Source organism: Sarcophilus harrisii, chromosome 1 (genome assembly GCF_902635505.1).
Source record: "Sarcophilus harrisii chromosome 1, mSarHar1.11, whole genome shotgun sequence".
Taxonomy (NCBI): domain Eukaryota; kingdom Metazoa; phylum Chordata; class Mammalia; order Dasyuromorphia; family Dasyuridae; genus Sarcophilus; species Sarcophilus harrisii.
Window position 1 is genome coordinate 707,009,674 of NC_045426.1, and position 17,100 is coordinate 707,026,773.

The 17,100-nt window shown below is 42.4% G+C and overlaps 1 protein-coding gene across 2 annotated transcripts in view; it reads left to right on the plus strand.

Moving 5' to 3' along the window:
- Positions 1-11,770, plus strand: part of HORMAD2 (HORMA domain containing 2) — a 71,975-nt gene extending 60,205 nt beyond the window's left edge. For both annotated transcript variants that reach the window (XM_023497221.2, XM_012542593.3), the window contains exon 11: positions 10,843-11,770. In XM_023497221.2, the coding sequence (XP_023352989.1) occupies positions 10,843-10,947 (105 nt within the window). In that variant the 3' untranslated portion in view covers positions 10,948-11,770. The remainder of the gene's footprint in view (positions 1-10,842) is intronic.
- Positions 11,771-17,100: the final 5,330 nt, after the last annotated feature.

Below are 17,100 nucleotides of genomic sequence, written 5' to 3' on the forward strand. Positions count from 1 at the left end.
CCCCCCCCCCCCCCCCCCCCCCCCCCCCCCCCCCCCCCCAAGGTGCTAAGTGCCACAGATAGAACCTGTTGAGGAAATATGAATCAATCCAGCTCTGCAAAAGGAGATGTCCGACAAAAGATTTGCCCCCTCCTCCTCCCCCAATTCATTTAATATCCACAAAGATAAGCAGGAAAAGCCCAGTTCCCAGATAATCAGCACTTTTTTGTAGCAAACTTTTTTTTTTTATAATGCGGTGCTACTGGATTCATTTCCGTTCATTCAGTCCCATGCTAGGTTCTGTGCATCTGATGGTGGAACTTCCACAGTTCTGGCTGTCAAAGAGTTAGGGAATGAGGGCATGGAGGGGAATGTTATAAGACAGAGTGTGATGGGACTACAGGAGAGAGACAGCAAAGAGTGCTTTAGATTAGAGATCTCCAGCCGGGTCTCCAGCATAGGTGGCAGCTGAGCTGGGCCCTGAGAAGGGCAGGTATCCCATGATAGCATGGTGAGCATGGTGGGTGTGAAGGAGAGGGTAGGTGAGCTCTTTGGGGGAGAGATCAGTTTCTGTTTTGTCCTTTTGATCCCGAGTACTTCAGCACAGTGCTTGGAGGGATAATTGTTTCTTGACTTGAAGGGAAAGATAAATTGGAATCAGATTATAAAAGGCCTTAACTAGCAGAACAGAGGTTTGTGTTCTATTTTAGAGGGAATAGGGAACCCTTGAAGGCTTTAGAGCTGGAGCAGGATGTAACAACAGGTTGTATTTGGAGGTGGAACTGACCAGCTCAAATTGTGCTTTCCAAACTTACAAGCTTGGTCTGTGACCAAGACTAAATTATGGCGTCTCTCCAGACCTCACTTTCCTCAGCTTAACACAGTAGGTACCACAGCACCCCTATCTCAGGGCTGTTGAAATGAGCAAAGGTAAATCACGTGAAGTGTTTGGCAAAGCTTAAAGTTTAGATAATATTAGATAGCATTTACATAGCACCTACTATGTGCCAGGTGCTGTGCTAAGCACTTTATACATATTATCTCATTTAATCCTCACAATGCCACATGAGGAAACTGAGGCAAAGAAGGTGAAGTAACTTGAGTGACTACAGACCCAGCCCAGCACTCTCTCCACTGTACCACCTAGCTGCCCACATATATAATTTCATTATATAGACACATACATACATGCATATGTCACACACAAACACATACAATACATATAACCCATACATGTGATATCATTAAGGTCAGACCTGCACATATTATTTGGGTACCTGCGTGAAAGATAAAAGGACAAATTAGAGAGGAAAAAATTAGAAGTCAGGGAAGACCAGTTAGGCCAAAACTACAAATAATTCAGAATAATGGTAGTAAGGATTTAACGTCTAGAAAGATGTCCGTATGATGAAGAGAAGGGGACAAATTTGGGAAAATAAAACATACTTATATACTACATGTGATTAGAAGTTTCCTCCTCAGTAATAGTAGAATCTGGCTTTAGAAACTACAAGACCATATTTTTTGTCGCTAGGAAAAATGATAATCTTCCTGCCCAAACTCATTTATTCTTCTAAATGCTCCCTCGTTTCTTTTTTTGGAAACCAGACTCTGAACAAGCACCTAAAGATTCAATTTCCTCTTTTTTGTCCTTTCCAAATGAGTGAGCGTGACAAGAGACCTGAATATCAGGGCAATTAAGTAGGAATCAGAGAATCTCATTTGGAAGGGACCTCCAAGACCATCTGCTCCAGCCCTTACTCGTACAAGGAAGTTCTCTGCATGCAGGCTTTGCATGAACTTGTTTCTACCTCTGTAACAGCTCCCCAGTCCTCCCCTTTTCTCTTCTGATACTGTCAGCATCATGGCACAGCTCTCACCTCCTGCTTCCACTTTTGCAGTAGACTGTTGCTTCGGGTCTTCCTCCACCCCATCCCAGGCTCCATCTGTTTGTCCAAATGGATGTTCCTCAAATGTAGGTCTGAACGTAGAACTCCATCAGTGGGTTCCCATTCCCTCTAGAGAAAATATAAAATCTGTTTGTAGTTTAAAGTCTTTCATTACCTAGTTCCCTCCGGCTCCTGCCATTCCAGTTAGTTAATCAATAAGCATTTATTAAGTATCTACTATGTGCCAGGTACTATGCTAAATGCCAAGGCTACAAAGAGGCAAAAAACACAGGCCCTGCCCTAAAGGAGCTCCCAGTCTGACGGGGAGACAACAAGCAAACAAATGTCTACAAACGAACCAGAGACAGGATGATCAGGACAAAATGGAGGGATGCTAAAACTAGGAGGGATTGGGAAAGGCTTCCTGTAGGGGGTGGGTTGGAAGCCAGGATGCAGGGATGAGAAGGGAGGACATTTAGGCAGGAACCAAGAGATGGAGTGTTATATGGGAGGAAGAACCAGGAGCCCGGTGTCTCTGGAAGCAAGACTGGAAAGCAGGAGGGGGCCAAGTCCTGAAGGGCTTTGAATGCCAAATGGAGTATTTTGTATTGCTCCTGGAGGTAACTGGGAGCCATTAGAGTTTATTGAGTAGGACAGTGATATAGTCAGTCATGCATGAAAGGAAAATCACTTTAGTGACTGAATAGGGGATGAAGTGGAGTGGGGAGGGCCTGGAGGCAGGCAGGCCCCCTGGCAGGACTGTTACAATAATGTAAGCTAGAGGTAATGAGGGTCTGCACCAAGGCAGGGGCAGTGACAGAGGAGAGAAGGGGCCGTGTTTGGGAGGGGTTGCCAAGGTGAAATCACCAGGCCTTCCTTGGGGACAGATAGGATATGGGCAGCGAGTGATGGTGAGGAGGTGAGGATAACTCCTGGGCAGAGAGTCTGGGGTCCGAGAGAATGCTCTTCTACCTTCCTACCCTCCACAGAGCCTATAATCCGGGATACCATGGCATCCTTGGCTCTGCTCACACCAAGCACCCATCTCCCACCTCTAGGCATTGCCTCTGACTGCCCAACTGGCCTGAAACTCTCTTCCTCCTCATCTTGCTTCCTCGGCTCCATTCAAGTCTTAGTTAAATTCTACTTTCTGCAAGATGCCCGTCCTGAGAGTCCCCCTTAAAGCCAGTAGCTAGTGCCTCAGAGCTGGTGCTCAGAGATTACCTCCCGCTGATCCAGAGTTGATTGCAAGTTTTCTCTGAGAAGACTGTGAGCTCCTTGAAGGCAGGACCTGTTTTTACTTTTATGTCCCTAGAGTTTAGCACAGAGCCTGGCAGGTACATAGTAGGTACTTAATAAATGCATATTGACTTGACTTGGTGACCTCAAGTATAAGGAAAGTTGATACCGTGTAAGGCAGTACTGTCCATTGGGATTGTTGAAAAGTTATTCTTGACATTGATCCAAAGTGTTTCTCCCTTACTCTGAGTTTGGCCAAGCAGAGCAGGTTTGCTTTCTTGGCCACTTGACAGACTTCAGATGCTGGAGGCCTGTTCTTATGACCGCCTGAAGTTTTCTCTTCAATATTTCCAGTCACTTCACTGGCAGAAAAAAAAAGATGAAAAATCAAGAAAAAACAATTCTTCCCCTTGGAAGTGCCAGGCATTGGTTTTGAGTTCCTAATTCTTATTCTGGCTTCTGAAAACCTCAGGTGCTGCAGAGAAGACAAAGATTGGCCAGAATTCCGGGGATACCCACAATATTCTGCTGGACTTAGGCGGTCCAGGAGAATTGGAGACAGGGCTGCATTTATAAAGAAATATTGTTTCATTTGAAACTCAGTAGTTCCACCACAGCACGGAAAATATTTATAGGTTGGAAAATATGTACAGTATGGTGTGCTTTAGCTATATAACCCAACTGTATTTTCATAGCATAAACTCACCACCACTTATATTAAACAAGATTATATTTTTTAAAGAAAATTTTCATGGCGCTCTGAATTCCACTTTGCTCATTCTCGACATGGTTAAGACAGTAAAAGGAAGACGGAGCATCCCAACAAGGGCTGAAGTACAGAGAATATTGGTTAAGACACCCAGAAGATAGAGACAAAGACTGAGATTTGTTGGTCTGGGAAATGGATTCTAGGAAAGACTTTTGGCTTCTCTGATTAACAGATAAGGGAGCTGGAGAAAACCTTCTCTAACTATGGCTTTTGTTATCCATGGACAATCTTGATTTGTTTTTCTTTTACTGATTCCAAAAGATTTTTACAAATGATCTTTAAGACTATAGAATCTGTTTTCTTTTGGTCCACTGTGTCATATACCTAAGCTTCCATGCACCATAGGCAACTGTGAAAGTTCTGAGAAGCATGGCGGATAACTGGGGTCTATCATAGGCAAGATTGTGAAATGGGTACAAAGCAAGTTCTTGGGCTCTTTACCTGCTGCTAGGGTTATCCCCACCCTACCTCCCACCTCTTTGCTATTTGGTACTCTCTCCCTGTCTTCTTTTTTTAGGTATATGAGGGGCTTTTATGTATGTCACAGAGACGCTGGTACTTTGGAAGAGTGAGGGCCTACTGGGCCCCACAAATCACACTTCAATAAACAAATGTCTAGTCTGCTTTCCATAAGGTTTTCCTGCCAGTGAGTCTCTAGCTTATTTAAATTCTTCAGATACATTTCCTGAGGACACACCTGGTCCCAAATCAGCAAAAAAAGTTAACCAACAGATTAATTTTTGGATAGTTTCAAAGAGATCAACTCTTTTTAATAATATAAGAAGTTCATAGGAACCAGAGTTGGGAGATAGATTTCATACAGATAGTCAGATTGCCCCTCATTCTACAGGTGAATAAACTGAGGCCTGAAGAAGTGAGAGGATTTGGCTGAGATCCCACAGTTAATGAGTCACAGAGCCAGACTTCAGATCCTACTCTTCTGATTCACGGTTCACCAAACCATGTCTGCCTGTTTGTTGTCTTCTGGTGAAATTCTCCTCCTCCTCCTTTGACCAGCTCAGGCACCAGCTCTTCCTCTGGGAAGCCTTTCCAGATAAATTGAGCTAATTTCTCCTTTCTCTCGATTTCCTTGAGCCCTTGTCACTCTGCTATTGCATTGTCCCTTGGATCATCCTTATTTGTATATGATTTACTCTCTCATCTTTCGGAATTTAAACTCCTCGAGGGACAGGACAGGATAGTTTATATCTCAGCAGCATTCCTGACTAGCAGAGCATACAGCAGGTGCTGATTAAATGTCCAAATTGAAAAAGAAAAAATGTTTGAAGTAGGCAAGGTGATCGTTTACTGCAAGTGTTAGAAAGACATGCAAAGAAGGTGTTTGGATCAAGAAAGCAATTTCATTCATTCAGAATACAAGTAGATGATGAAGAAACAGGAATGGTTTACGTCAGACCCAGTGGACATCTTAGAGAAGCCTTCTTTCTGATAAAAACACAAAGGTTACAAAAGTGCTTCATTTATTGCTGAGGACATGTAGACAAATAAAGTTTGCATCACTGAAATAATTGGTCAGTGAAGTAGGCCCAGAATTGAAACAGAGGAGAGGGTCAGGCTAGATGGTTTTTAATAAAACATCATACCGGTTTTCACGGCTCTGGAGGATCCCTGGAACTCAGGTCCATTTTCTCAACATTCTCCTTCTTCTGGTGCTGCTCCACAGCTTTGACTTGTGGAATAGCCCGGACACCAAAAAATGGAGGATGGACAGTGAGGCTTGGTGATGAAGGGCATGGCAGCTGTGAGTTAGCAGTAACCCAATACAATGAGTAGCTGGGTAGAAGGGGCAACATGAGGCTTATCATCAGAGGAACGTGGGCCTGGAAAGAAGGAGAGCTGGTCATGCTCAAGATATGGGAAATCCATGCGTTCCATTCCTATTCATCAAGAGAGGAAGGCCCCGACACATCGGGTATGATAAGAATAGTGGGTGCAGTGTGAGAAGGTCTGGATGGAGGTGCTATTATGTACCCCAAAAGGGAGTGGGACCCTCTTAGAGAGAATTTAGATTCATCCTCTCAAATTGGAACTTTAAACTTAACCTTTCCTTATGAGCAGCTTTTATTTAGAAGGGTTTTGGTTTCTTTGATCATTTTCAAGTGAATTTATCATTGATTTAAAGTGAAAGTTAACTTCTTAGAAATGAAATGGTTAAGCTTTACCTTAACGTAGAGGAAGTACTTCAGTAAGTGAAACAAAGTTGAGTACCGTCTCCTTAATCCTATGTCTTTCTATAGAGATTACTCACAAAAAAAGTGGTTTGGGGCTGGAAGATGGGCCTTCATTTAGGTTAATCAGTAGAATGTGAGCTCTTTGAAGGCAGAGATGGTTTCATTTCTGCCTTTGTATTCTCAGTGGTAGTACACAGAAGGTGCTTAATAAGTGCACGTTCAGCTAAACTAGTCTCATACTGGCAGGTGAGGGAGAAAGTGCATTTCTCTCTGTGATAGTTTCTCTAATTAAGCTAAAGGCAAGCTGATTTTTGTACCTACTGAAGGTACTTTGTAGACAATTAGATTCAAATCAGTGACCTACATAGCAGGTATATGAGAACCCAGTGTATTTCAAGACAGATCCTCTAGCTGCTGTCCTTATCTTTCCATCTCCTTTTTGAAGAATCAGCAAGCTCTGTGTCAAGTTTGGTACATCTGGTGACACCGTCATGTCACTGCCTGTAGATTTCCTCTACTCTTGCCAGAGAGGGAGATAAAAAACCCTTTTCATTTCTATCATTTTTGTTGTGGGTTTCTCTTTGCTTTTTTCTTTTAAAGTTTTAACCTCTACATATCTGGATTGGCTAAAGGGTTCACACAGAATCACTTAGGTACTTGAAAGTCAGAAAGGAATGGGATGTTTAAAATAGATTTTTAAAATCCCCTTAGATATCAAATAATGTTTTTAGGTCATTAAAAGGTAAGGCAAGCCAACCTCAAAGCATGTTCCTTCAACAGCTTTCCAGCTTTGAGGAAAGGAACTCGTTTTGCAATCAAGCTTTCATCATAAGTAGCTAGAGGCAGACAAACAGATCAGAGTAATAAATATATCTGTGTGATAATAAATATGAGATAACCAATGGCAGCCTCTGAATAGAATCGCTGGCCTTCTGGAGGGAAGCACTCTCTTAAATCTTGATCTGTTGGGGAAAATGCATCTCTTACTCTGCTGCCTGGAGAGAGAGAGAAAAGAGAACAATTTCTATTGACTTAGATCCCGGGCATCCAGTGGGCATCCTGCAAACCATAAGATGGCCTACAAACCAGAAGGCATCCTGCAACCAGAGAGCAGCCTGTCTGTGATTTTTAGGGGGAGAAAACCATAACTGGTCCTTGCCAGGTGACATCTTCCCAAGTTTAGATCAATAATTGAGTTGTCATTACAATAACTATGATTGGAAAAGGTTCAGGAGGATCACGCCATTATCGATTTCTGATGACATGAAGAGATAACTGCTCTTGGCTTGGATTACCTAGGCTGGTGGCCTAAACTATAACTATATGTTGGGTGACTCCTTCGTTTTTGTTAGAGGGGGGAAGAAATAGGTTGGATCTTCTAGATTTTAAAGGAGAGGCCTTTGACTTTGGCCAACATATCTGGTGCTCCAGAATGTTGTCCCACTTGTGCCCTGTCATATTTCTACTTTCTCTGACCTAACTTTCTGCTTCTAAGAACTAGCAACTTTTATAAAAGGAGAATGAGAAAGAATGAAGAAAAAACAAAAATAAGAAATATAAACCTGTGGCACATAAGTGAAAAAAATCACTTTTCTGAGATTACCCCACAATCGAGTAAAGAACCAGCAATGTCAGAGCCGGGAGATATCTTAGAATGGAGAATGTCAGAGGTGGGGAAAGGAGGGTCTTAGAACAGAGAATATCAGAGCTGGGAGAAATCTTAGAATGGAGAATGTCAGAGGTGGTAGGTGGAGGGTCTTAGAACGGGGAAGGTCAGAGGTGGGATATCTCTTTGTGGTCTAGCCCCCAGCTTCTTAAATGGTGTTTTACAACACCATATGGGGTCTTGTAACTGAATGTGGGGCTTGTGAAATTATGACTTGTTATAAGCAAATATTTGATTTGTACACCTTTTTTATATACCAGTATACATGCTATCACGTAAAATTTCTTGAGCAGAAAGAGGTCATGAGTGGAAAAAAGTTTAAAAAGCTCCAGTCTGGCTCTTTATATACAGAAAAGATCTGATGTTGTACATAGGCAAATTTCAGACACTGTGGCAAGATGGGAGAAGGGAACAGTTCAGACAGATAGTTTTAAATCTGAGAAGCTTCCCAGTGCCTCCAAACCCAGAAGAGGCAGTATAGCTCCTCCACCTACGTTTAAGGGTAGGCCTGTGGTTCTCAGAAGGAGACTAATGTTGGCAAATCCTAGGAACTAAAGTAGAAAATCCCTGGTGTTGGCTCCATAAAGTAAAAAGCATACTGCCAGGACTTTTTACAGAAACATATGCAGATTGTCAGCTCCTTTGAGAAAACTCCTGTAGAATTTTTAAGCAAAAGGATCATCATTCTTCCGACTTTAGCTAAGTAATTGTTTTGTGTAGAATGTCTGACAATGCCCCAGAAGATTGTCTTTCCTTAAATAGAATGAGCGATGCATCAGAAGACAGTCATCTGATGGCGATCGAATTATCCACATTTTCAGTCTAGACTGTCCGAGACTCACTGGATACACGAACGCTCAGTTTGTTTTGGCCTTCCCACTGTGGCTTCTGTCACCCGGCATAGTTATTAGAAGTACGAACTGCACCTCCACAGCGTGGTTCCCAAACATTCTTCTGCATGGATCGGTTCAAAAGTATTTCCAAAGAATTCTAGCCTTTTACAGCTGTTGAAGTTCTCAGTGACCACCTAGTTCTTATTTCACTGGTGAAGAAAGAAAGTTGATTTGTACCCATTAGTGTCAGCCTACTTCCCTCCTCCTCTTGGGTTTCCTTTTCATCACTGGTGAATAAGAACTAGACAGTGACTGAGGCTCCTTCTAGGTGTAAAATCCCACGATTCTTTATAAGAAATATCCTCAGGGAATCCTTTTTCCTCTTGGACTGCTTCTGAACCTTCTAGCTTCTTTATAAACCAGTGGCACTTTCCAAGCCTCACCATTCTGGGAGTGGTGTATGTAATCAGGGTAAAATTCTGACCAACTCACTGCAATAAAATGGCTTTTTCTGAGCTTCCCAATCAAATTCTGGTTTCCTGAATAATAGAGCAGAGCAGGACTCTGAAGTTATTAGGGCAGCCTATCATTTGAGGGCTCCAGCTTACATCTGTCTTCTCTTCTGAATCAGAGAGACACCGATCCGTCCTTGGTACTCCGTGCCCTGACTTAATCAATGGCAGGATGATTGGTAGTTGAGTAGCAAACGCCCCCAAATGAGGTTTCACACAAGCTGAATTCTGGCCTGCCGTTTTTCATCTCGCCTTACCGTAACGAATTTGTTTTCTCAAGAAAGAGGTTTGTTTTTGTGTTTTGTGTTTTGTATGGCCTGATTTCATTTCGTCCGGAGTAGGTCATTCTAAGATTTTACATACATAAGCAAACCAGTGATTTGATAAGTTTTATTTATTTTTTCCAGGGTTTTACGCTTTTAAACAGTCTAGGTTTTGGTTTAAGCCAGAGTGAATTTGAGTGGCTGTTCCCAAGGGCGGGCATAAAACTGCTGTGACCAATTATCCCGATTGCTTTCAAAAACCAAAGAGAAACCAATTCTTGAACTAGCCAGGCATCCCTCTGAGCATTCTGGTTCCATGCTGGCTTGTGTGTCATAAGTGCTTGACTCCCTTGCTGGGGAGACTGCAAGAGTTAGTGCTGGGATGGAAAGCCAGCCAGGAAGACCCGAGTTCGAGTTTCCCCTGGAACACATACTTTCTTTATGACAATGGGCAGGTTTTGTTTTTTTTTTTTTTTTTTAACCTTTTGGCTTTCTAGGTTGTTGTAAGAATCAGAGAAGGTACCACCTTCATTGGTAGATGGACTTTCCTCACCTGGAAATTCCCCATTCCACTGAATTCATAGGCCAAGTTCCTATCCTCATAATTTTTCACAACAAATCAGAAATAGTAATAACTTGTGTCAACAAGAGGCAGAGGAATATTGTTTTGGCTTCTAGTATATTTGGCAGTCTTTTCCCACTAGGTATATTGGAAAAATCTTTTTTATCATTTATCTTTCCACCCTCCCTGGGCAAGAGTGGGGGTTTGGGGATGGGGGTGGGGCGTGGGAAAGAGGAATGGACTAGGAAAACCTTTTCTCCCATCTAGTGGCCAGAAATGTAAGTGTCCTGAGTGTTCCTTGGGATGGGGGATTAAGAACTGGCTTAGGGGGCATTGCATGGAGAGATAATATACTTGACTCTGCATTTAGGGAGGCAGGATTCTAATCCCCAATTCTTCCTAAAGCCTGAGGAGAGACTTATTCGTGGTGACTCACCCTTTAGTCTCCTATGTCTAAGCCTCTTTAGGTCCTGGGAAGCGGGGGTAGGATGGTTCTAAGGGCCAAGAGAGCGGGGTGGTGGCCGATATCATTCACTCACTGGAAAGGCGGCCTAGCTCCCTCTGCTAATGCGTGTAGAAAGCCCTCATTTTTTTCCCTTTCTGAAGCATTTGGGCACCCTCCAGCTCTCCTGACCATTATTGCTCCCCTGCTGGCTTCTCACCTTGACCATCAGCCCTCCCCCCGGGATGTACTGAATTCACTTGGGAGAGCCAAAGCAGTGTCCCCAAAGTTGGCTGCCTCCAGGGGCCTCGGGCTTCTGAGGCTTGGAATGGCAGCCTCTGCTCCTGGCAGCAGGACAAGCCAGCAGGGCCAAAGCAGCCAGCCCAGGGAAAAGCAGGTTGGGATCCGTTACCCGGCTCCAGGGAGCGAAAAGCCTGCTTTCTTGGCGGCCCCGAAATCGCTGCTGACTGTTGTCTCTCTCTGGTGATTCCCACAGATTCAAAGGCTGGAATTCATGGACAGTCAGCAGAGCCCTGTGGTTCTGAGGAAGAGGAGGAAGGTCAGCGAGTCCGAGAAAATCCTCATTCCAGATCGAGATTGACGATCGGGCCCCTTCTCCGTGTTTGTTTTTGTCTTGTTGATCTCATTGTGCCACAGACCAAACTCCTGTGGCCAAAGCTTTGGGCTCCTGCCGGGTTACTATTCCTGAATTTGTTTCCCTACCCCTCTTTCCACTGTGGTAAACAAAGGCTGTGATGTCGGGCTGACTTTGGAGTTCACTCTGGGAGAAGGGAAGTTGGCCAGAGAGCAACAAAGTCAGCAAAAGACCGCCCTGGGTTACAGTTACCACAGGCTTTAGCTGCAGACAAGCGCCCATTGTGTGTGTGTGTGTGTGTGTGTGTGTGTGTGTGTGTGTGTCAGAGCCAGGCACCTAGACTACCAGAAGATGCCTTAACTTGTTGTAACTTGTGGGCCAGGAGTCTGATCTCTTGGCTAGCGTTCCCACCGAATTGAATTGCAGAGGATGTGTATGGTGCTGTTCTGCCTATTGTAAATCAGATTTATGAGTTACCTTAGATTCTAGCCAGGATCAAACTAAGTTCTAGACAGAAATGGGCCCCTCCTGAGAAGTTGCTCCTATGTGACCTGGGACTGCCAACCAACCCCAAGACCAGAATGGAAATTTGAGGCCTTCGGAAGTCCGGGGCCTGTCTCCAGGCCCAATGTGGAGTGACGGTCAACAAGAACCTCAGTTTGCCCAGCTGTACCCACAGGTGTTGCTCTCTAATCCTGTCTCATTACAGAGGAAGTTTGATAGATTTAATAAGTATTACTGTACCAATAGGAAGTAAATGAAAAATGTTATTTTTTTCCTTTTTGAAGATGCATACAATGCTGAAATTAATAATTCAATAAAAAATGGGAAAAACCAGTAAAATACCGGATGTGTAGTGTATCTGTGGCTAACTCCACCAAAATACAAAGTGGTGTTCTGCTTAATCATCTCTTTTGTGCTAAGAAATGTGTGATCGCCCAGCTGAAGGGGAAAATCAGTCATCTGACTCAGAGGGCCAGTTTCCAGGTGTGCTCAGCAGCCAGCAAAAGGCTGTTTTCTGATGGACCTGGGGATGGCGAATCTCAGTGAGTACCCCTTACTCCCCCACCTTCCCTCCTTTGCCTATAAGCAAACAGTGGGCCAAGAATCCTGAAGCATGTGTACCTGGGGGGAGGAGTAGTTGGCCCTTCGCATGTCCTGGTCCTGCTCATTTAGGGCATTCTGGGGAGGAAACCTGGCTGCACTGGCATTGGTGTATTCTTAACGGAGCTGTGTCTGAAGTCATTCCATCTCTAGCGATACATTTATATAAATCAATCAGTAGCCTAATGAAAGCAAATCCTTTGGACTGAAGAGTTACCCCACATAGAAATGTATGAAACTCCTGCCTCCCACTGCCAGTTTAGACTTTTGGAGAAGATCATTCTAATGAATGGGAAAATACAATTTTCAACTCATATTTATGATTTCTATAAATCCAAATCCTGGTTGACAGATTTCTCTAGGTCATAAACTGCTATCTGAAATATCTGAAAACAAAACTTTTATGGTGATTGTTATTGATTCTCTGCCAAGCCTCACAAAGGTAGAGTGAACTTTTCTGTTCTGTCAATGCCAACAAATTGAATGTAGATGAGGCAATATATCATAGAATCCTCAGCTGTCCTGATCTGATTCTTTTTTTTTTAAATTATAGCTTTTTATTGACAAGACGTATGCATGGGTAATTTTTCAACATTGACCCTTGTAAAACCTTCCAACTTTTCCCCTCCTACACCCCACCCTCTCCCCTAGATGGCAGGTAGTCCCATACATGTTAAATATGTTAAAGTATATGTTAAATCCAATATATGTATACATATTTATAGTTATTTTGCTGCTCAAGAAAGATCGGATCTAGAAAGAAGGTTAAAAAAAAACCCAAGAAGGAAAACAAAAATGCAAGTAAATAATAACAGAAAGAGTGGAAATGCTATATTGTGGTCCACACTCATTTCCCATAGTTCTCTCTCTGGGTGTAGCTGATGCTCTTCATTATTGAACAATTGGGAACTGGTTTGAATCATCTCATTGTTGAAGAGAGCCCCATCATAATTGATCATCATATAGTCTTGTTGTTGAAGCGTATAATGCTTCTTGCGCATAGAAGAAACAAATGGGAAATGTACATTTGACTGGATGTAAAGGGAAAAGGACTATTGAGATCTTTTGTGTGTGTGTGTGTGTGTGTGTGTGTGTGTGTGTGTGTGTGATTAACGTATTGATATCTCATCTGACAGTATAACTTGTACACACAATCATTTCTATAATTTTAGAGAATTAAATGATGTGAATAAGATGGCAGGTTTTCAGTCACCTAACAAGCAACTAAGTGCCTACTATGAGATCTGGTGAAGTAGGCCTTCGTGTTTATCCTGAACTGATTATCCACATGTACATCAAGAAGAAAGATCTTGACTGGGAGGAAATTAAAATATAGACATCAAGCTGGAAAAGAGGGAACTGGGCCAGGCAGCTGTTGTCTCACCCCCTCCTGCTTTCGATTCAGTGAAGTGATTAAAAAACTTGAATGATGATAGCAAGGAAATCAAGGTGTTGTTAAATGAAAAAAAAATTATGCATAAGGGAAAGCTGGGAATTTTTCTTGTTTACAGAAAGTTGGTTCGACTGGTAGGAAAAGTCAGTCAGGCTGGCAACTGTCCACAGCCTTTTAATTCAGGATGTGAAGATCATGTTTAATTTCTAGTTTCTCCAATCACTTTAGTGCTTGGTTTCTCTTAGCTCTTCAGAAAGAAGTTGGAAGATGTTAATCAATGCCCTGGATACCTCTTCAGGCACATGCAAGTAGAGTCTGTATTAAATGGCCCAATCTTCCTATTTGACCTAAAAGAAAGTGTGGATTTATGGTTTTAAATCAGAGGGTGTTAGAGATCATTAGGGACTTCCACAGGTTTGCATGGTTTAAAAAAAAAAAAAAAAGGACCTTATGGTAAAAAATTAAATTTAAACTCTTATGCGCACAGGAGACAAGACCAGGTCATAGAATCTTAAGAGTTGGAAAGAACTTCCAAGATTCTATCTTGTTCTGACTTGCACACAGAGCAGGAATCTGCTGCTGCACTTTCCTCAAGTGGTAGGTGATTGCACCTCTGCTTGAGAACCTCCAGACCTGATCTGGTGCCTGATCTGGATCGAAACAGAAAAGAAGATGAATTTGATCCAAATTAACCTCTGGTAGGAAGCTTCAATTTAAAAAAAAAAAGGATGCTTTCAGCCTTGAGTTGATAACTGATATTAAGCCAGAGGGTGTAGGCTTGTTATTAATCAAGTTGTTTTCATCTTAAGACACCCAGTGTCCTAGGGATGAGCCAAGGTATAGAGCTGGAGCTGGACTGGCCAAATAATAAGAATTTTTTTTTTTTTTGATTAGGACCAGGCAAAGCTGTGAAGAAGCAAGAACTTATTTTTCAGGAGCCCTTTCTTACCTTCCTCTGGCCTTTTTTTCACATCCCAGAAGCCCAGGGCTTAACAGATACCCAGAATGCTCTACTGCACCAACCCCTGCAAACCTGCTGTCTGGAGTAATGCCCTTTGTCCCCAAGTTCCCTTTTCTTTCTCCATCAAAAAGTCCCTTTCCCTCAGGGCAGCTGATCTCAATGAGTCTTAAGAAAAAAGTATCTGATCAAGTTTAATGTGAACTTCTATTTGCATTTTACAAGATAAGCTAGTTAAGTGAAAGGAATGATTTTTTAATAGAATCATTTCTATGCAGGTTTTTGGTTTAATTTTGTTGTTTTTGGTTTTGATTTGTTTTGTTTTTGTCTGGGATGCTTTCCTTAACCTACCCTCAAGAAGACAATCAGCTCTCTCTGTTTTATGCCCCTTCCACTGGGGGAGTTCTGTTCTACCCCAGAAATTTTCTCATAGCTGGAAGGAGTTCCTTTACTCATAATTAATCTCGACACAGTTTTCCCTGAAAATGACAAAGTGGTTTTTTGTTTGGTTGGGTTTTTGCTTTTTTGCAATTAATCAAAACAATTTTTTTAACCAATGAGAATATATTGGTGTGCTTTTTTTTTTTTTAAAGATAGATTTTTTGAGTCAGAGAACAGCTGGGAGTCATTGAAAGAGCTATACAATTTCTCCAGAGCCACTCATCCCTCTCTTTTCCCAGTATACAGGCAGATTTATATATTAGATGCTATTTTAATATAACTTTTATATATTTGTATTTACATATTATAGATATTTATGTATATATATATATGTATATACATGTATATATATTTGTATAACTACCGTCTGGGTAAGAGGCTTTCTTTATCCACTTTCTTTCCTTTGTGTATTGTGCATTGTGAAGCCTATTATTGTAGGTCTTGTTGAAGATTTCTGTGGGTTTTTATGTTTTTTAAATAAAAATCTCAGTTTTAACCATGACCTCGCCAAAATAGGACTCCATTGGAGAGGTGATAGCAGCTAGCACAATCTCCCTCTCACTCATGAGCGTGAAGACCTCAGCATTTAGGCCAGGGCTTTTTATTATTAATTTATTTATTGATTTTTGCTGAGGCTATTGGGGTTAAGTGACTTGCCCAGGGTCACACAGCTAGGAAGTGTTAAATGTCTGAGGCCAGATTTGAAGTCCTCCTGACTTTAGGGCTTGTGCTCTATCCACTGCACCTCTTAGCTGCCCCTGGGCCAGAGCTTCTTAACTTGGATCCTCAGACCCTTAGGAGACTATGAATACAGATGGGAAAAAAATACAACTTGATTTTTCACCAACCTCTGGTTTCCTTGGCAATCCTTTGTTTATGCATTTAAAAATATTCCAGAGAGAAGCTTGTTTATACATTTAAAAATATTCCAGAGAGAAGCAATCCAGATGCTTCAGTGACCCACCAGGACCTACATAGTAGAAACCTTGAGAAGGAGAATCTCTTCCTTTTGGCCTCTGCCCAGGACATCTATGGGTATCACCTGGCAGGAGCCGCGGCCCCCTTGAGAGTGACACAAAGCTACCTATGTGATTTCAGTATTATCCTGGTGAGACTACAATTAAGGCCCCAGTTAGCCCAATCCTTTCCCTCTGTCCCTAAGACAAGGTAAAATCCTTTAGGTCAGGGACTGCTTTATCTTTGTCTTTGTGTCCCAATACCCGGCGCAGTGCCAGATGATTATTGGCTAGCTGATTGCTAAAATGAGCACAATAAAAATAATGATCAGGATGATAAAATCAGCATTTATATGGTGCTTTAAGGTTTACAAAATGTCTTTGAGCCTCACAGTGAACTTTGGCAAATAAATATTATTATTATCCCGACTTTACAGATGGAAAAATTGAGGCTCAAAGAGATTAAATGACTTGCTCAGGATCACACAAATAAGAGTGTTGTGAGTATAAGTGTCTGAGGCAGAATTTGAACTTGTCTTTCCGACTTTAACCACAGGGCCATCTAGCTCTGATAATTTCCAAAGAATCAAAAGTTCAGGTGGCTGAAGGGTGATGGATTGACATGTGGGGGCTCAAGTAGGCCACAGTATATTGCCACCAGAGGCTTGTGTACCAGGAAAGGTCCAAAGGACAATCCCTAGGAAATATATGGTAAGAAAATGAGAGGAGCCAATCGTGTAGTGAGAAGAGGGGATAACAGCCACCCAAATCTGTCACTTAACAAAAGGAGGATTCTTGAGTGGATACATCATGAAAGATCTATTACAGAAGGGAGACAAGAACTGAGCCTAATGAGTGAGCATTGACAGGTTCCAAGAGGACTTTGCATTGTTGGAGGGAATAGTGGTTGTGCTTTGTTTTGAAGGGACCAAAATGACATCATTGGGTCAGGATCCAAGTACGGTGTGTCCAGCTGTGGGTGATCAGAGCAGTACGAGCGTGGGATGCTCTATCGTGGGTTGGGCAAATAGTCCATATAAATAGTTAGGATGGAAATATCTCTGAATTTGTGCATCTCCCGTTTCTTTTGAACTACTTTGCTCATAGAACACACCTTCTTTGATGCAGGCACTCCATGCTGGGTGATCCTGTGCCAGGGTCACAGATCGATCCCAAAGTTCTTCAGACAGACCTTGAGAGTGTCCTTGTATTCACTTCTTGTGTAAGTACTCTATAGAGCAGGCTTTTAGTAAATGTGTATTTGGCATTTGAAAAATATGGCCAGCCCATCAGTTGCACTTTCTGCA